The sequence below is a fragment of the Brachycentrus maculatus genome, unplaced genomic scaffold, assembly GCF_059751285.1.
Source record: "Brachycentrus maculatus isolate JH-2025_06_01 unplaced genomic scaffold, ASM5975128v1 h1tg000007l, whole genome shotgun sequence".
In the NCBI taxonomy this organism is placed as follows: domain Eukaryota; kingdom Metazoa; phylum Arthropoda; class Insecta; order Trichoptera; family Brachycentridae; genus Brachycentrus; species Brachycentrus maculatus.
The window spans coordinates 2,222,167-2,248,151 of record NW_028280762.1 but is presented as its reverse complement, the minus strand read 5'-3'; the positions used below and the strand labels follow the sequence as shown (position 1 = coordinate 2,248,151).

Below are 25,985 nucleotides of genomic sequence, written 5' to 3'. Positions count from 1 at the left end.
TTTACCTTAAAAGATCTGTTGCACAGTAAAAAGTTAAAAAAGTGGCTTGATATTTATTTTTAATACATTGTATTATATTTTTAAACTTTAAAAACGTTCTCCTAAAAAATCAAATTTTTATTTATGACGTTCTTGAAAGGAGTGAGCGATATATGTAATGCTAAAATTACACCATTTGTATTAAAAATTATATATTTTGAAAAAAATGTATTGCCGTTATATGGCTATTGAACATTTTTTATTTGGTACTTAAAATAAGTCAATATACACATCACCATATTTCCCCTCATTGCATTTTTTTTTATTTCCATATATTTTAGGATTATCTGAAAAATTTAAAGAGATATTTTCTTTAAAAATTATGATAAAACACATCGCTCACTCCTTTCAAGAACGTCATAAATCAAAAATCGTCAATTTTCAGTTGTGCATGTTTTCGGAATGCCCAGAAAATGTACTATATCCCAGCAAAAGAGGCATATTTTTAACATAATATTTACCCGCTACAGGGCACAAAATGTTGTTTTTGCATTTTGAAGAAAATGTATTGTTTAATTACTTTTATAAATAAATTAAATATTTTTCAAATGTAGAAAAAACCTTCAGGTTTTACCTAAAAAGATCTGTTGCACGGTAAAAAGTTCAATAAGTGGCTTGATATTTATTTTTAATACATTGTGTTTTATTTTTAAACATTAAAATCGTTCTCCTGAAAAATCAAGTATTTTGATTTATGACGTTCTTGAAAGGAGTGAGCGACATGTGGTATAAGATTTTTTTATGCCAGAATCAGGTTACAAAGAATTTTCATGTTATTCAAGCTTGCCTCTTTCTTACATTGTAATAGATCATCCATTGATACCACTATTATACTTTTTCGTATGTGATTATATACCCCTCAGTCCTAGCAAAGTTACCGATAAACATCATGGCAATGTTTTTTAATTTATGACACTTAACACCGAACGTCCGCCTCCGTAGTGTAATGGTCAGCACGCTCGGCTACCGTTCTGGAGGTCCCGGGTTCGATTCCCAAGGGGGGTAAAATAAATATAAGTGATTTTTTCACTGTCATATTTATTCAATATTACCCTGGACTGGTACCTGAAGCGGAGGGCTGATCACCTTTCCTTCACATGTAAGCGATCAAGATAACACTGCGTTTATATGACGCAGTGCCCTATGCACCATTGGGGTGCGGATAAGGGTTTTATTATTATTATTAACACCAAAACAAAGCCAATATTTGTGTGTTTTCCACTTTGAATTCTTAATATTTTGTTATTATTTATCAGACACTGGGTCATTCACCTTACGGATGATATATCAATATATATTATACGCGGCTCAATGTGAGACAAAGCATATATCATTTTTATACAAAAGAAGATGGATGTCTGAGCATTCCATGGTTTTCGACCTGGCATTAGGCTTGTATTAAGTGTATCATCATTCTGCCCAAAATATTTAAAAATTAACGCAATATGGATGTTCAATAATGGGCAGAATGATGAACTTCACACGAGTATATGAAGTGTCCGCTTAAGCCTGCCAAATGCCAGGTTGTGAGGGCTGGAATGCTCATTTTTAAATGAAAGAAGATGTAAGTCTTTCCATCTTCTTTCATATAAAAACGATAGATGCTTCATCTCAACTTGAGACATCTATATAAATCATGTTTGTTTGGACTCTATATGGAAAAAGGTCTCCGTAGTGATTTTTTATAAGTGACTTTCTGAATAGGGGTGATAGTAAGCAGTGATTTAAAAAAAACTGATATTGTGTGTTGTGATATCGCTCACTCCTTTCAAGAACGTCATAAATCAAAATTCGACAATTTTCAGTTGTGCATGTTTTCGGAATGCCCAGAAAATGTACTATATCCCAGCAAAAGAGGCATATTTTAAACTAAATATTTACCCGCTACAGGGCAAAAAGTGTTGTTTTTGCATTTTGAAGAAAATGTACTGTTTAATTATTTTTTTTAAATATACTAAATATTTTTCAAATGGAGAAAACACCTTCAGGTTTTACTTAAAAAGATCTATTGTACAGTCAAAAGTTCAATAAGTGGCTTAGTGTGTATTTTTAATACTTTGTGTTATATTTTTAAACTTTAAAAACGTTCTCCTGAAAAATCAAGTTTTTTGATTTATGACGTTCTTGAAAGGAGTGAGCGATATGGCATAATATCCCAGAAAAAATCTTTAAATTTAATTATGAAAATATAATTTTGCTTAAAATGACATTATTCTTATTGTAGTCATTGTAATGTTTTTTTTTCTTTTCTTATAGTGTTTTTGTTAATGTTAATGTATATGGTATGTACATATATAAGTCAAATTATTCCATGACGTGTTTATTAATAAATTACATGATTTGTTTACTTTATTTTAATAATAAACTGTGTTTTTTATAATTAAAGACATCATTTCTCATTTCCTTTCTAAAGAAAGAACTATCATAAGTTGAAAAAATATGTTTTACCGTCACATCCTTAGGAACAGTGTGGTATCTGTAGAAAGTGTCATTTTGCAAAATAAAGTTACTAAAAAAATACTATAGTCATGATAGAAATTATGCTCTCTTTATAAAAATAAATAATAATAATAATAGGATATTTAGCTTTCTCAAAAAATAGCATCTTATTTTATCATCATTTCCAATACAATATTTTGACTGATGTTTATATCTTGTAGGTTTTTACTGAATGGTTGCTAAGATATTTTTAATTGAATAGTTTTGTTAATGTCGCAAGTTGTTGTACGGTTTGGGTTGTTTTAAATTTAATTAGATTTTGGCACTGCATATTTGAAAAATTAAAACACTCTCCCACTTATCAAAAGTATATTATAATTTAAAGTTATAACTTGATATAATCGGAGAACTGATTTTAAATAAATTAAAATGGCATTCTTACTGTAAAGTTCCTATCGCAGCTAGCCTTTTAAATGATATATTAATATTACTGTAATCCATAATGATTGTCTAAAATACTATGTTATTGATGTTTGGGACTTTCAATTTTATTGTTTATAGTGATGTACACTTAATTAGTTTATACTTTTTGAAGCCAGTCATGTTTTTAAAAAAAAATTGTCTATGATTTCATTAATTTTAATGGTGTTATTTTAAGTTATTATTATGAATATGCTGCGAAAACTGACCGAAAGGAAAACATTTAAAATGAGTTGACTAACATAAATACTTCATTATTTCTAAATTACGGTTTTAAGTCTAGGAAAAGACTTTAAAATTTAAACTAGAATGTTCCAGCAATGTTATAATTAAATTTGAGAAGAAATAAAAGATATGACTCAGATATTTTAGTTACTTTTCGCAGGTTGCTCACGATATATTTTTATGTTACAAAAATGTTTACACAAGCGTTTTAAGAGGTTAGCCATTTTTTTCTTTGGATGAAATATGTATCATTATATCAACAAATATCATTTAATTGGTATTAAATTTTAACGAATAAACTAAAAACATTTAATTGTAGTTTGATACAATAATTTGATAGTGTGTAAAGATAAAACGTCCATAAATAATCAATTGAATAAGACAATATATTTTAGATGTTTTGAGTTCATTCAATTCCCTCCATACATAGATTTTTATGCCGTTAAATAGGTTAACAATTTCTCTGTGTATATTTGAATAATCCAACCACTTCATTGCAACCCCTTAATACAAATGTTAAGATCTTGTTCTAAAAACCCTTGTGTAAACACAAAGATAGGTGTATTTTTTATTATTAATTGAGTAGGTTAGTATCGGGGTAGTACATATGCCTTTTTTATAATTTGCACATTTTTATCGGTGATATTCTACAGTTGCCGTATTATATGAACAGTTTTTTGGCAAGTTTTCCATTATTTTCATATTCCTATCTCTAATACTTTTTTGTCTCTTGAGATATAATATATTTTAATAATATTTTTTACTTGATTTCTTTATCCGGGGAGTGAAGGAATAGAAGATATATTTAAATAACTAATAATTTTAGTTTTTGAATTCAAAATCTAAAAATTTATACTCAAAATTGCATAAAATTATACCGTCCATCACAATTTCAAACTTAAAAAAACTTAAATTTATATTTGAAGCACTAACTTTGTGATTTTCCATTTTATAATTAAAATGTAACTTTGTTTTAAAATCACTATAAATATTTTATTACTACTTAATTATTATGTCTACCGGTTTCGAAGCTAGCCACTTCTTTATCAAGACTGATTAATAATTGATAAAGAAGTGGTTAGCTTCGAAACCGGTATACATTATAATTAAGTTATAATAAAATATTTATTGTGATTTTAAAACAAAGTAACATTTTAATTATTAAAAAACTTTATACAATATGGCAACATTGAATAACAAGATAAACATATCACAAATGGGCATTTTAAATGTTAAAGCTTGTACATTGTTTTGACAACTATATCTTATCTATCTTGATACATACTTGAAACTGACCATGAGACACTGAGATGCTTAAATCTATTACTCAATAGTTTTAAAAAATGAGCAATAATTGTCTGATTAAGTTTCAAAAACAGATAAAGTGATTTGCGATACTAAATTTTTCATATAAAAACATTCTCTCGTATGATGACTTGTGTGAAGCAATTCATAACTCAAACACACCTGCATGAAGTATACTGCTAAAATCTAAACTCAATCTATGTTGTTTTGATACAAACTCATTTAAAATGATTAATTTTGAGTATTTGTTTGTGTTTGTGATATATATTACATATATCCAAACAAACAAAAAATCATCTTTCTTATGGAAAATTATACAGATGGCCATTTTCCTACTCTGATACTAATCTTATCAATTGGTACAATTCCTTAAAAATTGTTCCACGTCACAGTAATTTTATTTTTTCCATTAGTTAGTATACAATTTCTGTCACAATAAACTGCATGGTTTTTCTTATATTTTGCGTTTTATTTGTCAGTAATTTGAGATTTTGAAGGATTTATTTTCTAGTGCTTCCGAAACTTTATAATTTTAATGCTCTCCATATTTGGGTGCGCTGGTATTTGAAGAAATAATCTAGATGGGAGTGGATTGGGATATTGTAATATTGTGACTGCAGAATTTAGTCAGCTATATTTCGGTGAGTGACATATTTGGGAAAGTGTGACACAGATAGGACAGTATTTTTTTTTAAAATTTTATGACACAAAATAAATAACTAAATATTTTTGAAAGCTCTGTTTTGGTCACACTTGTCCCAACTGTGTCACATTTTCTTTGTTTTTAATATTGTATCATTAATATATCAAACCCCTAGTTTTAAATTATTTTTCTAGTATTTATCTGTGCCTCATGGTGCATAATGCACTGCATCATATTGACAGTGATATATTGATTATTAATTGCATTAAAGCAAGGTGATCAGTCCTGCGGTTCTTATACCAGTCCAGGTTGAAATTAAATTCATATGAGGAAAATTGCGCATATTTATTTTGACCACCCAGAAATTAAACTCAGGACCTCCTGGATGGTAGGCAAATGCCTTTGCCTCTACACTGTGCAGGTCCAAAAATAGGATTTGAATTTTCAATCTTTTATTAAATTTAAGAATTCAATAAACCTCTTTATTGTGAATTATCATTCACCTTGTGGTATTTTTTCACCGAGTAAAAATATTGTTTCTATGTTAATTAACGAAACTGTAATTAGATTTCTTATTTTTGATTACTTTTTCACCAGAATTTTGTCTTACAATAGGGGTTTCATATAAACTTCAGAATTAATGTATTTTTTTACCCAGTTATTTTATTAGTATAGAAAAATTACAATTGCAAGCATGTCAGAACTAACAAACTATTGTGTGTATTTTCATTTTGTAATAGACAAATATCTGTTTTTTTTGTAATTCGGAAATCCTCAAAACGCAGTGGCCTTGTAGTGATAAATGGTCAAATATATGAGAAATCATCTCCTACAAATTAAACAGGGTATCTTTTCATAGTTCTCATTTTTTTAATGCCATAGATTTTGTTTTAATTTCTTAGTGCATACTTTTTTATAGTCTTAAAGTCAAAGAGCTATTTATTTTTGTAAAAATATAAGTTAGCATTAATTTGGCATTTTTATGAAATATTCCGTGTTAAAATCAAAGATGTGTATAGTATTGAGGTAGGGAGCGTTTTCATTTTTAAAGGCCACATTTATTTATCTGATTCAAAAGAAAGCCATGTTTGTAAAAATTTCAACTCAATCTTTTTCTAGTTTTGTGGACACAAACATACAAAATTGCAATTTTTATAAATAATTATACGATTTCATTTTTTTAGTTTTAATTAGCACAAGTTATATTTACTTTTATAATTTTTGAATAAGATAGAAGGCCCTTTTTATTTTATTTACACCAATTTTTCAGAATATGTAGGAGTTGTATTTAAAACAATATCTATCTTAACACATTGTTTGCGGGGAAAAAATTAAAGCATCTTTTACATACTGTAGAGAGCGGGAGACGCTTGAAAGCATTCTATTTGCTTACTTTTGGTAGAGAGATGACAAAAAACATTGTACAGATCAGAATTTGATTTGTGTTACTTGTGATTAGTATACTAAGGGTCGGGCAGCAGACTGTCTGAGTATAATTAGGGTCCGGGTTGATGAAAAAACTGCCCGACAACAGTGTGTTAATACATGATGTGAAATCCGCAGAAAATCCTATATCGAATGTTTCTTATTAGGGCATATTGTTCACTCCTTTCAAGAACGTCATAAATAAAAAAAACTTGATTTTTCAGGAGAACGTTTTTGAAGTTTAAAAATATAATAAAATGTTTTAAAAATAAATATCAAGCCACTTATAGAACTTTTTACTTTGCAACAGATATTTTTAGGTAAAACCTGAAGGTTTTCTCTCCATTTGAAAAATATTTATTTAAAAAAATAAATAAACAATATCTTTTCTTCAAAATGCAAAAACAACACTTACATTTTACATTTTCTGGGCATTCTGAAAACATGCACAACTGAAAATTGACGATTTTTTATTTATGACGTTCTTGAAAGAAGCGAGCGATATCATTTCCTCATTTCTTTTGCATAAATTTGAATTGCGCGTCCGTCTGTTTGTCAGGTGACAACAAGCCGATCTGGCAGGTGGCGGAGGAGCGCGAGGAGAACAAGCACCTGCAGCGCGAGAACGCCCCGTACGGCGAGTACGGCGGCTGGCACAAGGCCGCCAAGGTGGACTCGCCCACGGTCACCACCACCCTGAAGAACCTCGGCGCGCTCTACCGCCGCCAGGGCAAGTACGAGGCGGCCGAGACCCTCGAGGACTGCGCCATGCGAAGCCGGAAGGAGGTAGGCCTCCTCTAGTCTGCTCCGAGTCACTTCTGAGACGATCGGAGCAATATTGATGCAAGTTAGAAACTGTAACTTCAAAGTATCAGATCTTGTTCCCCATCGGAATAAAGGTCTCCAAATTCATGGTTTTCAACCCTTGCCTTGTTGTGTATATAAAATCAAGAATTTTGTCTAGACTCCCACCAGTTTGATGATGTTGATTAACGACGAAACCCAGTCACTGGTCAAATAAAACATATATGGAGAAAATGCAGTTCCACCAAGAAATGTCAGTACAAAACTTAAATCTAATATAAGGTTTTTAATTTTAGTTTTACTAGGTAAATACCACGGTTTCTTAAAATCTATTGTGACATACGTTTCGATGCATTCCGCATCATTTTCAATCACCGTATTCAGTTAAATATCTTCATATATACGCAACAGTTTTTAGTCAAATATCTTTAGTTATTTTGCCATTTGAAAAAAAAATGCTGACCCAAAACCTTATTTTATAGAAGAGCTAAATCACCTGAACATCTTTTATTATTTTAATTACTACCCCTTTAAGTAGTAATGACATTTAAGCTTGAATAATTTAAAGAAAATTATTCTTCTTCTTCTTCTTCTGACCCTTATCCACACCCAATGGTGCATAGGGCACTGCATCGTATTGACGCAGTGTTATCTTGATTGTTTCTTATATGAAGGCAAGGTGATCACTCCTGCGCGTCAGGGACCAGTCCAGGGTAATATTTAATAAATATTAGAGTGTAAAATCACTAATATTTATTTTCACTTTCCCTCTGGGAATTGAACCCGGAACCTCGGTAGCTAAACACGCTAACCATTACACCACGGAGGCGGATCTGCTCCACTTAGGAGTAATTCATATTCATATTTCTATTTATATAATGTGGTTGTCAATCATGGGTAAAATGGTGAACATTCTACCGTATAAAATGATCACTGAAACCTACCAATGACATGTCGTAAACTCTGTAAATGTCCAAACTTCCATATTTAATCTCAATAGACTTTATCTTTAAAAAACGTATCTTGATTTAACATATTACGCTTTTAAAAATCATGATTAAAATATAATAGCAGTTTTCATATATTTATTCATGAATTTACTACAGTTTTACTTGCATCAATATTTACACCTAGTAGAGTGCATGCCTTTTTAAATAAAAATAAAAAACTAGCACAGCTAGTAAAGCAGTTTAAAACATATTCTTTTTGTGATGTTAAATGAAAATACTGAGCAAATAAATAAATAAATATGATTGAATTTATATTGGATATTTCCTCAATAATTTTGCTAATCACTTTCAAAAGATTTAAAGTATGAAATCTATAATTGGCAGAAGAAACGGTTCAACTCCGTACCCGAGATACATAATGATAATGATATACATAAATAAATCTTTTTTAGTATGTATTATACTTAGAAACATGATGTACCGTGATTTTTTTACATGATTTGTGTGCATAGTTTTACTGCACGTATGGTTTTTGGTACAATTATATGCATATATTTTCACAAAAATGTTGATGTGTTACGCAAAATAAAATTCTGGGATTTGGTTTATTAATTTGTGGTGTGCGGAGTGGATTTATTTACTCGTTTTAGCGAAATGTTGCGTTACGAAAAATGGTCATTGGCATATCTCTTTGAATAACTCGATGTTGAATATTTTCATGCATTGATTAAACTTCGTGATGCAATATTTCTCCGGTTGTGTGTAATTTTTGGCACATATTCCAAATATTGAAAGAAGTTTTTAAAAATACTAAAAGTGTATTAAAAAACAGCACGGCTATATGTATTATATTTATGTTAAAAATTTATTAAATATATCAAAAGTAATAGTATGTATTATGTCCAATATACATATAAAAACCCTTATCTGCACCCAATGGTGCATAGGGCACTGCATCATATAAACGCAGTGTTATCTTGATCGTTTACGCATGAAGGAAAGGTGATCAGCCCTCCGATTCAGGTACCAGTCCAGGGTAATATTGAATAAATATTACAGTGAAAAAAATCACTTGTATTTATTTTACCCCCCTTGGGAATCAAACCCGGGATGGCTCCAGAACGGTAGCCGAGCGTGCTGACCATTACACTACAGAGGCGGACAATATACATTGTACTGTATTTTTCAAACACATGTGGTGTAAACAAAATTTTATTTATTTTTCTTTTTAAAAAAAAAAGTTTTTATGCCTTCTTTCAATATTTATTTATTATATTAGTATTACCTTTCACTGGGACTGCTTTAAGTGAGAAATATTCTTGTTTTTTTGTTGTCTTGTACCGATCGTAAGTACCCACCCTGTTATAAATATTTTGTGTTATCTTCAGACATTATTGTATTGTCTAAGTTGAAACACACTGTCGTTAGTTTTCACTATCCGTTTTGTCTCGATTGTTGCTTTTGCAAAACATTGTCTTTAAGGTGGCGTTTCTTGATGCTATACCTCCACTTCTATCTCGAATTTGATGTTATCTCTTCCACAGAAAGGTCTTTTGTCAGAAGGCGACTCGAGCCATTTCCCACCAACTTTAGTAGGTTAGTGTCCAATGGATATAAGAATTGTGTTAAAATTACATACCAAAGAAAACAAGGAATAAACGCAGTATATCATTCAATTTGTAGGAGACCACTTTTTTGAGTTTATTAATGTAAACACGACTAGTTTTGAGAACTACAGATGTTCCCATCAATAGACGAAAATGTAAACTGTATTTTCACCTGTTGATGCGAACATCCGCAGTTCTCAAAATTAGTTTACAAGAATAAACTCAAAAAGTGGTCTTATTCAAAAGATTTTTTTATGTACTGCCATATTTTTGGCCTATAATTGTTTTCCCTTATTTGATTCCCCTTAGAACACGGATTGGGTACAAATAATTTAAATTCTTTAAGTATTTTAAGGTGTTTTTAATTTCTTCTTTATAAATTCGATTTTTAATATTGGCACGATTTTCAAAACGGTAATGAATCATTTAAAAAAAAATATTTCTCACTTAAAACAGTCGAGTAGTTTTACTAACACTGTGTCGCCCACTAACATCCGAGCTTTTCTCTTGCACGCGGCAATCAGCACGTGCAACAAGTAAGTGTACTTCCACGTGTGTGGTTTTATGTATTTCTCACTATAGATTACCACAGTCCAAATATCATTACATTACCGATTCGCCAGTCGCTTACCACACAACTAAGTTTCACAGCGTAGGCTAAGTGTGCTTAAAAATTAAATATAATAATTCAATAAGTAATTGAAGAGTGACAAATGTATCTTTGGTAGAACTTTGAATTTCTGTATCACAAGATACTTTTTAAACCGATTTCTTCAACAACTTAAAACCTGTGTAAATAAGTACATTTAAATAATTTATTATGTCTTTGATTTATGGGTAACATCAATTTATATGATAGAATGTCATTTTTAGTTAAATGAACAATTTTCAAGCAAAATTTTAAATCATATCTACAAATAATTAAGATTTAGAATTTTTACCATAAATTATTATGCTGTCATAAATTGATGTGTGTATTCTCAATATTATCAAAATCAACGCTAACTCATTAGTTTTACATCATTTTTATCAATCATCACTATTCGGGAAAACTTTGCATACAATTTCAATATATTTTCTTCTTCAAACATTTTTTCATTAAAGCATAACTTGGTTACTTATAATTTCATCTTACAACATGTTCACAAAGATGTCAGTAATTTCATCTTTAACTGTCACAAAATTGGGCTTCAAATTACTTGAAAAGCATCACTAGGACAAACATGGAAGGTATATCATCGGTATCATCCGTTCATCACCGACGGGAAGGGTGATCAGTAATCAGTAATCAGTAATCACCCATGAGTTTAGTAATATGATGGGGTTGCTAGACCGGGGTCTCATGCCCAATGTATTTATCCCCTTTCCAGGCCTTGGACATTGTAAAACAGGCAAAACTGAGAGCGGCACGTAGGGGCAGCCGAGAATCCATTGATTCTGTTCACATCGACCAACAGGAAGAGGTTAGAAAATGGCCTGATACATACTCTTGTGATGTCAAATTAGACCGATGAAACAATTCAGAGTGCTAAATTTTTGAAAGTATACATTTGACTAAAAACATTTTTTCTTCTTACGATTCAAATTAGGGACATAGGTGATCACACATCGAATGCCTCGGCACCGACTCATAACTCGAGTCGTTTCAATAGCAAAACATTAACGAATTTTGTGATGATAGGTGAGCGTCACTTTATGAAACTCCATATATCGCTTACTCCTTTCAAGAATGTCATAAATTTTCAGGAGAACATTTTTCAAGTTTAAAAATATAATACAATGTATTAAAAATAAATATCAAGCCACTTATTGAACTTTTTACTGTGCAACAGATCTTTTTAGGTTATACCTAAAGGTTTTTTCTCCATTTGAAAAATAAATAGTTTATTAAAAAAAATAATAAACAATACCTTTTCTTCAAAATGCAAAAACAACACTTTCTGCCCTGTAGCGGGTAAATAATAAGTTAAAAATATGCCTCTTTCGCTGGAATATAGTACATTTTCTGGGCATTCCGAAAACACGCACAACTGAAAATTGACAATTTTTGATTTATGACGTTCTTGAAAAGAGTGAGCGATATGTAAAGATATCAAAACGGCTTTACTTGTAGCTAAGCTATGGTAATATTGTGCCGAGGCATTAGATATAGAAAACCTATATTGATAAAGCAAAGACAGATTTCGAATGTTCGTAATATTCAATATATATTAACGCACAAAAAATGCATTGGAAAATGCAAAATAATTGTAATATTACCATAGAACACTCTCCTTATCATTCTTCATTCATTTTATGTTATACCACCAAAAATTCTACTTCTTGATTACTGGTTTTGAAATAAGCATTCCCTTGTCAGGTCAACTAGAGGCTGAATGGAAATATGGTATGGTATGAAATGGTAGTCATAAAATATAGTTTTTGAGCGTTACATATTACATTACCATACCACAAAGTTGATAATAGTTTTAAAATACGAAATATATTACAAAAGACTTTAAATATTGATAATGTATTCCAAAAATAATTTCTTCACAACATTCCTAATACAATGTTATTTAAATTTACAAAAACTGAAACATTTATGTTGATTTTTCAAAATTAAAGTAATCCTTTGGCTGTTGACAAAATTGCCTTATTCTTGCAAGGAGCAAAAATATGTCTTGTATTTATCTTTAGTATGTTCCAAAATAACTAAAATTACTCTTTGTAATATATTTAAATATTACAACTTACCATACTCTGAATTCTTTTTGAGGAATAGGAAATAATTTTGATTACAACTCATTAGGTTACTAGACAGAGCAGATTTTACCATAAGCCTTGAATTAAAGTACTCACAAACATAACTTCAGAATCAGGTATGTAAAGCAAGCAAAGATCCAACTGCAGATATAGTAGTTTTAAATACTTTTTTTGATGATTTGAATGGGCTATTTTATTTGTGTGTTTTAGGCTAGTTTTAGTGCTTGAGTTTTATTTCGGATTCTTCACAAGTATCTGATAGTATTTTGCTGTATTTAGAATTTGTAGCGAAGTACATCCCCTTTCCGGTAGTTTCTATGGCACCTATTGTAAAGTTGTTTTTTTATGTATTTGGAGAACCTTTCCCTAAATGCGTTGTATGTGGAGATTTATCACTCAATCAGTGCAAGTCTATGAAAGAATAAACAAAGAAATTAAGTTAAACGCATAGAATATTAAACACAATTTTTTATCTAAAATGTTCATTGACATATTGATCTCAACTACATCTCGAATCGTATTAAACCAAATTATTTTGTTGTATTGTTTTCAATTTTTTGTTTTATTCATGAAAGTTATAATTTAAAGATATTTTTCCGATTTTTTGAGATTGACATATCCTCAGAAAGGATCTTGGCAGGGAAATAATGCCCAGAAAAATAAATGTTGTCAATTAATCCCGTGTGGTGACGTTCACTGGGTGATTTTATTTTTATTATTTTAGAGTTCAAACCAAGTGAGACAATCTAGTACATACTACAATTTTGCTTCTGAAAGATAGTTCATTTTACTTGTTATGTCTCTTTATAATAAATTAGGCAATTTCTATTGCTCCATTTTTGTGAAAGATTCACTTCAAGACGCTTTTCAAAATACTTTTAGTTTGTATTTCTAAATTAGTAGAAACTCGAATGAGCCTGGATCTTATTTCTGTGTCTATTTAAGAAAAAATATGACTAACACTGATTGAACCCTCCATATCTCCCTTTTATGGGAATTGAATTTCAAGTTATTTTCTCCCGATGCACAACTTTTACGCTCATTTATATTTTTTATGAGATTATGATTTGATTATTTATTATTTTGTTTTAATTTGTCAGACGGGCGGAGGCACAAATGCGGAACCTAGGTCCAATCTGAAGTCCAAATTGTTCAATGTCCTGGGAATTCATACCGGCACACATCAATAGCAATACTTCTAGTTATGTAAAGTCACAACCAACTGATCATCATTTAATCACGTCTCCCATCTATCGATAATCATTGGGGGTTGTCTATTTTTAGCGGATTATGACTCGAGTATGGTGAGCCATACTTAATTTTAATTTGAATTAACAATTTTCTTGAGGTCCATGACTAAATTTTTTTTTTAAGTATGAAAATTTATGTCCGGTGAATGGCCGCCTCTAGCACTAATGCGGATTATTTTATGACACTTTCCATGACGAATGTTGACAATTTCTCGATGAATTTTCAAGAGACAGTGGGCGATTGAGGTAAACTGTGCTTCAGATAGCACCGCAAAAGGTTTGGCGATCTTTTTGTCCATACAATAGCGCTAAATTTTGAGGTATTTGACACAAACTGGTCAACAATTCATCAATTTCTGCACGCTTTTTGGCATATGCCGGCGTATGTATGTACGTATGCTGTATAGCAGTGTACCGCTACATAACAAAGTATTCACTAAACCGGACTGAGAAATAGTAATATGGTGCTACTTTTTGATAATTCACTTAACTCCTGCACTCTATAGATATCTTAGAAGCCTATCGCAATGATTATCGAAAAGAGGATTGCATTTTTCATTCATAATACGCAATAGTCAAATGGTATTAATTTTATTATCAGTGTAAGATTTTATACATTCGACGAATTTAACATTTACTCGTTGTAAGTCAGTCAAAATAATAAATAACAATATTCCAAATACAGTATATTTTCAAAAATAACTTATTCTTAGTCAATTCTTAGTACACATTGGTAAATCCCTGCAATGAATTTGAGGGTCACATGATCAAAGAACGCATTTCTTTGATTCCATGTCAACATTGTGTTTATGCTTTTAATAATTTTAATTTAGTTTAATTAAAGGAAATAAAATAAATTTATCTAAGTTAATTTTTAAAAAATCATTAAAATTTTAAAATACTAATTTGTGCATCCACTCATCATTAAATTTTATTTATTTACATATTTTTTTCTTATAAAACTTTTAATTGCATTCCCTTCAGTGCAATTGAATAAATACATTATTTAACAATTTCTTTGCCGCTTTTAAACACTATGACTGTCAGTTCTGTTTAATAATCTCACCCGAATCTCAAATCATGACATATTTTCCGTAAAAAAATGACTAATGCTATTTTTTTGTAATCTAAAAGTCTAAATGAGTGTCTTTATTTTTTTGTTTATTCATGTAATATTTTCTGTAAAAGACAAACTACTTTATATGGCAAAGAGTTGACCGCTGCATTCAGATATTCTGGAAAATTCTGATCTTAGCCATTCTGTATTTGACATCCATATTTTTTTAATTGTAAATTTTATAAACATATTTAGATATTTCCTTCAAATATTTTTGTAAAGTTTTATCACAGACAAGTTTTGTAGCTTTCCGACGCTACTTGATGCATTTATTTTAGCATTTTACTTATCCATTTTACATTTTGATTATAGGTTTACAACCAAAAATTAATTTTGCTGTCCAAATACTTTATAAGTAAAGCACCTTATTGCAGCACTTTTTTTTCATATGTGGTGGAAAACGTTTAACATGAAATGATATTCTGATATGGATTTTATGTGATTTCATTTAAAACAACTTTAAAGTTGTTTAAAGTTTAATTTATTAAAATCATGAAAAAATATTATTTATAGAATGGTCCGAATACAATGAAATTTTCTGACCGAATGAATTGAATACTATGCGCTAATGCAAACAACCAACAATACTAACAGTGCTCAGGCTTATTTTTTTTAAATACAAACATTATTTAGGCATGAACACGTTGCACGTGTCATGAGCACATATGGACACTCTAGGCGCGTTCTTAGAACGGAATGTGTTAACATGTCATTAATAGACTACCTTACACATGAATAATTTTTTTATTAAACATCGATAAGTTTTTTTAACGCAATATTCTCTCAATTTAAAAAATATATATTACTTTTATTTACAATATTTTGAGTGTGTCCAAATACAAATCTGGATTATCTCCAATTATAGGAGTTATTTTTCATATTCTTCTTCATCTTTGATGAGATGTCAGAAAATAATATTAGTTTCATGTTAAATGATTTTTCTCTATATTTTTTAATCCTGCTGGAAACCTTCATAATTTTTTCCTACGTATTTTACTGTCTATTTCAAATTAGTTCTTCATTCTATTTGTTTTTTTTTATTACACGTTTAACTCGCATAAATCTCCTATTGTAATATTTTAGGGACCAAATAATGCTTATAAAGTAACTCTTTCATGTTTTGTGAGAATCAATGGATATAAATTAAAGGGAAGATACGTATATTAGAAAGTTACAATGGGAGATTATTGGGTTAGTTAATTTCTTAATAATATACATTCATATATCACATGAGAATTGACCAATTATACTACTTCAACAAATAATGTAAATGAGTTTTCATGTTTGTTAAAATTTTTGTAAATTATTTTGTATAAATTCACATTTTCATACGTTTTTTTAGCACTTTTATTTTTATTCTTTATTTTTTGCTATCACCTTTTTTCACTCTGCACGCACTGTAAAAATATTTGTATTATAAATAAATTGAATAAAAATGTTCTATATTTATTTTAAATTGGTTTTTATTTATTTATGCACCACAGCTTTTTGCATGACCTTATCATTTTGTCAAGCTAATATTTTTAATGGAGGAAAGTACATTTTTGGTGTCTATTTTTGTGTAAATACACACATTTTATTTGTGTAATACACAAAGTTCCGTGGTTATGGTATTACAAATGTAATTCCAAAGGGTAAGAAGGTATGAATTTAAGTAATCAACCACTTCGTTCTTTAGGACAAGCGCTACTCGCAAAAACAATGAGTGGCATTTTGCGACTTCAAGCTCTTGAACAGATATCACTTGCAAAAAATTCACGTAAGTCTTAGATGGGCAGGTAAAATTTTTAAAAACAATCATACGTAGTTTTTATTTTTATTTTTAAACAGAAATGAGGAGTTTTATAATTTGTTTACTTAAAAAGCTTACTCAAATCAATCATAGATACTGCCTCAAACACACATGTGAAAAATATGTGAGTTCCAAAAATTTTAGTAGTTTGGTTGTCAATCATGGGTAGAATGTTTAATGTAACATGTGTATAAAGTGTTCACTTAAACTAGCCTATGACGGTCGTAAACTTCTATATTCTTCTTCATCTATGATAATGAAATATCAAAATGTACATAGAAATGAAGAAGTTTGTAGTTTAAAAAAAAATAACATTCAGTGGTCAAAAACTTATATTTTATATTTTTGTCATTTCCATTATTGTTTTTCACCAATTCAATTACGAATATTATGAAAACCACGTTATTTACAGTATGAGGCAGGGTCAGTAATGATTTATTTATTTTGATAAGGTTATGTAGAATATTCCTTTCAAACTGAGGGAAAATATGTCATATATCTTTTACCTTTTTTTTTACTTTTCGATATTTTATAAATATAAATAGATGACATTTGTATGAAAAAATTGCTGAGCAGCAACATACTGAGTTTATAAAACATAACTTTATAGAAAAAAAATTAAGTCCCGAATGATTTTGATTAAGAATCCTTTCTAGCACATATGTACAATGATTTTACTTGAAAAATTTTACACAAAAATATCACACTATTCAACTGTGTATGTACTTGAAGCAATTTTAGTTTGGAGGACCACCAAACACATATGTAGCTTGCAAAGGTAACAAAACAGAACAGGTTCTTTTACACTAAATTATAATGCAGAGAGATGATAAGTCTAAACAAACAAAATATTCCTAACACTATATGTCTGCTGAGAAAATGGTTAGTATGATTTTATTTACTAAGTGTAAGCAATGCTTGACTGAGTGTAGCTCAGATGCACATAAGTAAGGAATGGGGATAGATATCGCTGTTATGCAATTTAACAATCTATTCTTGATGTCATCGTAAATTATTGGTTAATTTTGCTTGTTCCGAACAGGAGATACTTCATCTCCCCGAGTATCTGATGATTTGCATTACCATTCAGTTATCATCCGACAACGCGACATTCAAAAACCACAACAATACCGCAGAAATATAATTTAACTTTGCTTAGTTGGCATTATTTAAATGTTTATTATTTGCATCATACTCGATGTCTCACCCATCACATTTAGTCTATAATGCAACAGTACACAACGAAATGCGGATTCAAAATGGGAGGACGATATTTGCAAAACATGAGAATTATGAGCGTATTGATGTTTCTGTATCAACCGTAAATAGTACAGTTTGGTACAGACCCAAAAGCTCGTACTTTAATGCAACTATTTTGAAAATATTATTCTTTCATTCCGATTCTGCGGAAAACTTTACACTCCTACAGAAAAAAATAGCAGGCACTCGAAAGTACAATTTATTGTAAAAGTGCATACACATAACTAATCGGTTAGAAATTTTCTAAAACATTTGAAGTTGTCAAGTTGTTTGATGTTTGTTGATGAAATGAATTGAATTGGATTCCGTTAGCCGTGTACATAATGAGATAGCTGGTTGTTAAATTGCATAACAGTCTGGGGAGGTGAAACGGAGCGCTTCCTTCTCAATGCTGAAGGCTTCCCTGAGAAGATCTTCCGCTAAGCTCATCAGTCGCTTCACGGGTAACCGACACTCCGCTAATCTGCCCTCCACGGTACCTGACTTCGCAGACTTGCTAAGGTAACCTCGACACACGACTCCGGCTCGACCCGGTCTCCAGTAGCGATCAGGATTCCCAAAACACATACAATTGTAGTACACTAAGTCCACTACGTACAAACTTTCAACTTATAAACTTGTAAGTTGTAATAAGAATCACGATAATCGCCAATAGTTATATATTTCAAATGTTTTCTACTCTGTTTGATCATGGCAAAATAATTTGTCTACAAAATAATCTCCCTCCATGTGATATGGCGTATGGCTATAAGGTGCTGGCTTCAATTCCCAAGGGGGTCAAAAGTAATTTTTCATTTTTATGTTTATTTTGATGCACCCAATGGTGCATACGGAATAGGTGCTGATGAGAAGAAGAAGAATATTTATATGATGCACATAAAATCCCCACAATAGATCAACCTTTAAGAGAAAGTAAAAGATAAAAAATTTACATAAATATACCAGAATTTCAAAATTGAAAGTAAAGAAGAAGTTTTATCAAAGAATAATTTCTGCCACTTTGTGACATACTTGTACAAAACCCTCACTTTCACAGCGATATGACAGTGGCTTCAACTATATTTAGTTTATTTTTAATCCTAGTGACTGCTGATATTAAATATTAATTAAAATAACAGTGGTTGTATACAGTTTTGAGAGGTACCTGGCCTTCGCATTAAAATGTAGAGGACTTATTGTATTTCAATATTAAACTGTAGTGTTCATATACAGCAAGTATTAAAAGAAATATTTTGTACATGCAGATGTACAAATTGCAATTCAGAATATGTGCTGATCCGCAGCACAGATCTGATAAATTTGTGATTTTTCTACATCCTGCAGTTTATATCAATGATCACAGTGTTAGTACATTACACTTTTGTTTGGGTGTAGTGTATATGTGAACGCAACGTGTTAGTGCAATAAAATTGTTTATCAAAATGTAATTTCAATACAAGCTGCAGTTTCGCTACTGTCTATAGACACACATGTTGCGAGTTATTTTCCAATGTGAATTTCAGAAGCGTTCACAATCCATGTAAAAAGTGTGTTTAATAATAATAACATAATATGAATTGTTTTGGTTTACCAAAAGAAAGATACAAATTGACTGCTTCTGAATTTTAATTTTACTGGTGGTTTGTATGTAAAAATGTACATTTCTCAACTACTCAATTGTATCAATATTACACTGGGTAAAGCTGAAAAAATATTCAGCACTACGACCTCTATGAAATATTTCTTGGTGATAGTTACAATGTCCGGGACAAACCGGAAATAATTTATAAAATTTGAAATTATTTTTATTTATTTAAGGTTCAAATGAGAACATGGTTTGAAATAGAAAACAAATATTACTAAAACTTTTTTTATATAATTATTAATATACATAAATCAAAATACGATTTAAGATTACACTGAATTCAAACTGACAAAAGTGTAAACTATAAACAGCAACTATCGTAAGAAACTTATATCTTCAGATGGTGTTCCCATGTGTCCCAGATGTCTAAATTATCTTTCTAAAAATCCGTATGCACCAGAATAACATTTTTTTAAATGTATGTATAAACTATTTTTTTTATTCATCTTTTTGAATTTACCATCGTAAGGCGAAACAGCTAACACAGTAAATTACAAATTCAATGAAACTTTAATCGTGTTAGATTTATATGAATTATGGAATTTTTGAAGTCGGCAAATTAAACTTTTAAAAGTGTTCTTTTAATTTTTCTACGCTCAGGGAAATCTCATTTTTTTCATGTTATTTTCTCTTTTCCATGATTAAAAATCCTTTTTTTCTCAGTAAAGAAATGTCTCAAATCTAAACGGGCTTGTACAAGGTTTCGGATTCGATTCCCGATAATTGTGGTGTTAATTTTTTATTATTTTTCACTTCAAACTAACGTTGGCAAGCGAAACAAAATTAAACGGCCACAAGTCTCGCATCTGAATGGTACCTGATTGATTACGATTATATGTGTATAATGGAGGTGTTGTTTGATTATGATTATAGCATGAAGCGCGCAAACTCCCTGTCCGTGCTCAGTAGTACAACTAACCCCGCTTCCCCGCCGCCGCCTCGCGCGCACCCGCCGAGCACGCAGCAAGACCGGTAGTTGAGGGAAATGCACCATGCGGCTACTTCTACAATCTGCCATCGATACCTCAATTACTTGACCACGGTTGACTTAACCATAGATGTAGTCATCTATCCCAATTTTTCAGTGCTTAACAAAAGATAAATCTGCATATCGGCATTCCCCGTTCACATGACAAGCGACTTCCCGCGTTATATGGTATTATTATTGGTAACGCGCGTTTTCATTTAAACGCCTCTACGAACGAACCTTGGCGGCTGTCGCTTGTCATGTGTCGAAATCTATGAAGACCGTATTGACACTGGAATGTGAAGAGCGCTCTGAGATTGGGTTATTTTGTTTCAGGATGCTTTGTGACTATCCAAAAATTGTAAACCATTTGTATGAAAATTAAGCTTAATTTTACATATTTGATCTTTCCATTGTTAACTTTTTGTTCTTCGAGTCTCCTAAATTAAATGGTTATCCAGTGAAATTCTTGTTTCAAGCCATTTCACTTTCCAGCGATTATTACAATCGATTGCATACAAGTGTTAACGTTTCAAATACGTATTATAGATAACTTTAACTTTACTCAGTATATCTTTGGTTAGGATCTAAAACCGTGGCATATTGACTGAAACAAATAATAGCATGGTGTGGTTATCAAATATGAAGTTATTAGTATTAAGGATGTCCGGTGAATCGGCTTCTTTGGAGGGAAGATGATCATTTGTAAAACGTATTCTAAAATATCAACGATACAATGACATAACATAGCAATGCTTACGTTTACATATGTCAGTGTTTCGCCTACATTGGTCTCACATCTTGAATAAATTAATTTATCTCGCTTCCATTCATATCAGGACAGAGTTAACTTAAAATAGGTTTTCAATGACAATTTTACAATTTTGCCATTACAAATAAATTTCTCAAATCAATACAAATAGGATTTTTAAGAATTCCTTTCCTGTTAGAATAAGTTAACAATAAGCTTTTTAATGTTAGTAGTACTATGTGCTGCTTTAAAATACAAATTCATGCCTTGAAAAATATTACAAAATTAGGTGTAATTATGTACTACATATTTATACATAAGTTTTGTTAACAAGTATTATAATTTAGTATTTTTGTCAATTTTTTTTACCATGCTGTGTGGAATTTAAGACAATGTTTTATTATTTCAAAGTTAGCAAAGTGTAGGAAGAAAAAAATAAACAAACAAAAAAACGTGGTTGTGTTAATTAATTTGAATTACATAGATCGATCATTGGTTGTAAGTTTTGGTAGAAAGTTACGTTATTGTTTTAAAGTTTTTGTATTGTTCTCAATTTGTGGAATTTAAATTACACACATACTTATAGAGCTTTCTTACAAAAATGCATCATGTAGCATGCTATTTTAGATAACATAGTGTAGTTTTAAATCAAACTTTACAGGTTTTTATAAAAAAAATGCAACATCAAATGAAGTTTCAAAAACAAGAGTATTTAAATACAAAAAGCAACTCTTATAGCATTTGTGTGATATCGTTACTGGTTTTTCAGTATTATGACAAATATTTCATTAATATTATGGAAAATTTTATTTATTATTTTCAAGGGGCATTGCAATGCAGTTTCTCATGCATATGTTTTTTCACCATAAACTTTATTTACGAATGATATATTTTTAGTTAGATTTTTTCAGTACTAATAATTTTAAAAACGCCATTTAAAAATTATCAACGTTCCAACATTTATCAAAAGATATCAACAATACGGAGAACATTAAAAATCAGAACAATGAATTTTTAATAGTGGTACGTTAATAAAATTCGATTCACTATAATCTAATATGTATTATTAATATTTTAAAATGCCAATCAATATTTTATTGTACATTTTTAGATCAAATTTTAATTTACAAATTTAAAAGGAAAGAAAGTATATGGTGAAAGTACTAATCTTTTTTCTTTCTTCCAACCCTTATCCGCAATGGTGCATAGGGCACTGTATTATATAAATACAGTGCTATTTTGATCGTTAACACATGAATGAAAGGTGATCAGCCCTCCGCTTCAGGTACCAGTCCAGGGTAATATTGAATAAACGTTAGAGAGAAAAAATCACATAAATTTACGAAACCCCTCCCTGGGAATCGAACCCGGGACCTCCGGTACGGTAGCCGAGTGTGCTGACCATTACACTACGGAGGCGGATGGTAAAAGTATATATATGAAAATATTGCGTTTCGATTCCCCTTTACGTGCATTTTCCTTACAGAATTTCTTTCAGACTTTCGCTATTAATTTTTATTCTCAAGTTTTCCAGACATCTAAAATTTTGAGGTTAAAAACAAACATTGTAAAGTAAAGATAACAGAGTTTAATCACTATAACTTTTAAACTTTTCTTCTTGCGCAGATCGGCTAGAGGCTAGAGGATTGTTGACCGGCTAAAGAAACGTTGACCGGCTAGAGAAATTTAGACTGGTTAAAGAAATGTTGACCGGCTAAAGAAATGTTGACTCGTTGAGTCAAAGTTTATAGGTAAAGTTACTAGTTTCCGATTGTTTTATTTCTTCTTAATTTTTAGTAACTGTATCTATTTTGTTGATCCGGAATTGATGTAGTTAATGAAGTCGTTGCTCGAAGCTAAGCTTTTAATTTAAGCTCTAATTATTACGTAACGCAATGTGCAATATGAATGGTTGCTGGTAGCACTTATTACTACGAATTAAAGATTTACTCACTGAAAAACAAAACAATTTTATTTTTATTGTGTAACTTTTTCGTAACAATAAAGATAACATGAAATATATTTTTGTTTCATTAATTTCCTTTACCCCTACCAAATGAATCATATATCAAAACAGAATGCCACTTTTTAATTTCGTTATGTGCATATGCACATACATATTATGTATATACATATTATCAGTGATGGGATTCAAAATTTGAAAGAACCGGTTCGCCCTTTACGTACTTCCCCTACCCCTAAAAAAATAGTTTCTACTTTTATTCATTTATTTGTTTTTTATTCTGCACATAAACGGAACATTCACATACTAACTCAGAATGCTCCAATAATAATAGTTGGTACAGATTTAAAATTCAATTAAAAGAAATGTAACAATTTTGTAGTGATCACATTTTTTTATATATTAAATGTTTTTATCTCCTTCTCTCCCTGTGGGAGACCGGCAAGTTATAGGAAGGAAAACATTGTTTACTTTTACATTTTTCGAAGCATATAATTTTCACGATATTCTTTTTACTAAGTGCAATAACTTAACTGAATTTTTCCTTTTTTTTTTCATCTTTTCAATATTTATTTGTTTTTTTTTGTCCGCCACGTTGTTCATATATTTTTCCAACGTGGTGGACCAAGTTAACCGAGCGTGCTCCGATACATGATCTCAATCGGAATATTGTGTGACAACAAAGGGTTAAGGACCGGTTCGGCGAACTATAAAAATTTTAGGCACCGGTTCTAGCGAACCGGCCCGAACTGGCTGATTATGAATGTGGTGGGACCACTGCATATTGTGTATACTAGAACCGCGAGTTGCGAACTTAACATAATTCATATACTGGTATATTAAAGGTGTCTCAACTTGAAACACAGCATCTATCGTTTTTATACCTATTATATGTATTGATATATGTACCGTATATATAATGTAGAGTGAATAATCCAGTATCTAATGTGGAATAAACAAAAAAAAGTCTACCAAAAATCCATAAATCAAATTATTTCATAAATTTACAATAAAATACTTGTTGGGAAAGAAAATCTTATTCCGAGAAACATCACATATCGCTCACTCCTTTCAAGGACGTCATAAATCAAAAATCGATAATTTTCAGTTGAGCATGATTTCGGAATGTCAAAGAAATGTACTATATCCCAGCAAAAGAGGCATTTTTTTAGCTTAATATTTACCCGCTACAGGGCAGATAGAGTTGTTTTTGCATTTTGAAGGAAATGTTTTTTTTTTAAATATACTAAATATATTTCAAATGGAGTAAAAACCTTCAGGTTTTACCTAAAAAGATCTGTTGCACAGTAAAAAGTTCAATAAGTGGCTTGATATTTATTTTTAAAACATGTTCTATGTTTTTAAACATTAAAAACGAACTCCTAAATAAATCTAGTTTTTTGATATTTGACGTTGTTGAAAGGAGTGAGCGATATGTACATTATGAACCTCAATGTGTCTTTTTCGTATTATTGTGAATATGAAATATTATTATTGCATAGATTTTTAACTCAATTTGAAAAAGTTGTATCGATAGGTTATATCTTTCAATAAGATATATTGTCCCTACGATGAACAGAATCTTTCAGCTATTTATTTGTTTATTAAATTAAAGTTTGTTATGCTGCCTATTATGGGGCTATTTGAGTTCTTTCATAGTGATCTTGTCGAGATCTCCTCGAAAAGAATTCTAGAAATTATATTCGTAGATCGAGGTATTTTTCGTCTGGATTTTTGTTCGTAACCCGGGGATAGACGGTTATTATTTTACTTGAATTTTCTATGGTCAATTTTCGAGAGAGCTTTTTTTAACAGCTTATAATATGTCCGCCTCTGTAGTGTAATGGTCAGCACGCTCGGCTACCGTTCTGGAGGTCCCGGGTTCGATTCCCAGGGGGGTCAAATAAATATAAGTGATTTTTTCACTGTAATATTTATTCAATATTACCCTAGACTGGTACCTGAAGCGGAGGGCTGATCACCTTTCCTTCGTGTGTAAACGATCAAGATAACACTGTGTTCATATGAAGCAGTGCCCTATGCACCATTGGGGTGCGGATTAGGGTTTTATTTTTATTAATATGACAGACGAATTGATGTCATCGTGTGATTGCCCGATTCCCAGCAGTACATTATCATCATGGCTTGTAGTAAAGACACACTAACAATTTGTACGTAATATCTTGTTAATGAAACGTCGTAACCGCTGTGACTAATCGCGATCTGATTTATTTAATGCCCGAGAATATCCCGCCTGGTAAACTCATCAAGAAATAGAAGCGGCGGGACAACGAAATTTTGTGACAACAATTTCAGCGGACCATTCTTGACTGGTTCATATTTTAGCCATAAATATGTTAATCATGTTGTAAAAATGGTTTTTAATTATGACACTTCTTGTTCATGTTCGTACACAATACAAATAAGTACTTACGTATTTGGTGCACAGTAAATTGGTCGGTGTCTGCCGATATTATTTTCATAATATCTAAAATACAGACGCAGTTTTCTGAGAGGCAGGAAACGTTTTGGTAATGGTGTTCACGCGGTATCATTTATCACTTTTCAATTTTTATTAATATTTAAAAAAAAATAAAAA

At 30.7% G+C, this 25,985-nt stretch overlaps 1 protein-coding gene across 8 annotated transcripts in view; it reads left to right on the top strand.

Moving 5' to 3' along the window:
• Klc (kinesin light chain) overlaps positions 1–23,443 on the top strand; it is a 104,490-nt gene extending 81,047 nt beyond the window's left edge. For 3 of the 8 annotated variants that reach the window (XM_088260353.1, XM_088260335.1, XM_088260346.1), the window contains 2 exons: positions 7,116–7,342; positions 20,579–23,443. In XM_088260353.1, the coding sequence (XP_088116479.1) occupies positions 7,116–7,342; positions 20,579–20,614 (263 nt within the window). In that variant the 3' untranslated portion in view covers positions 20,615–23,443. Of the gene's footprint in view, positions 1–7,115; positions 7,343–11,287; positions 11,381–13,762; positions 15,647–20,578 lie in introns of those variants that run through there. The other 5 variants (XM_088260326.1, XM_088260294.1, XM_088260305.1 and 2 more) reach the window with 4 other exon arrangements.
• The last annotated feature ends 2,542 nt before the right edge of the window (positions 23,444–25,985 follow it).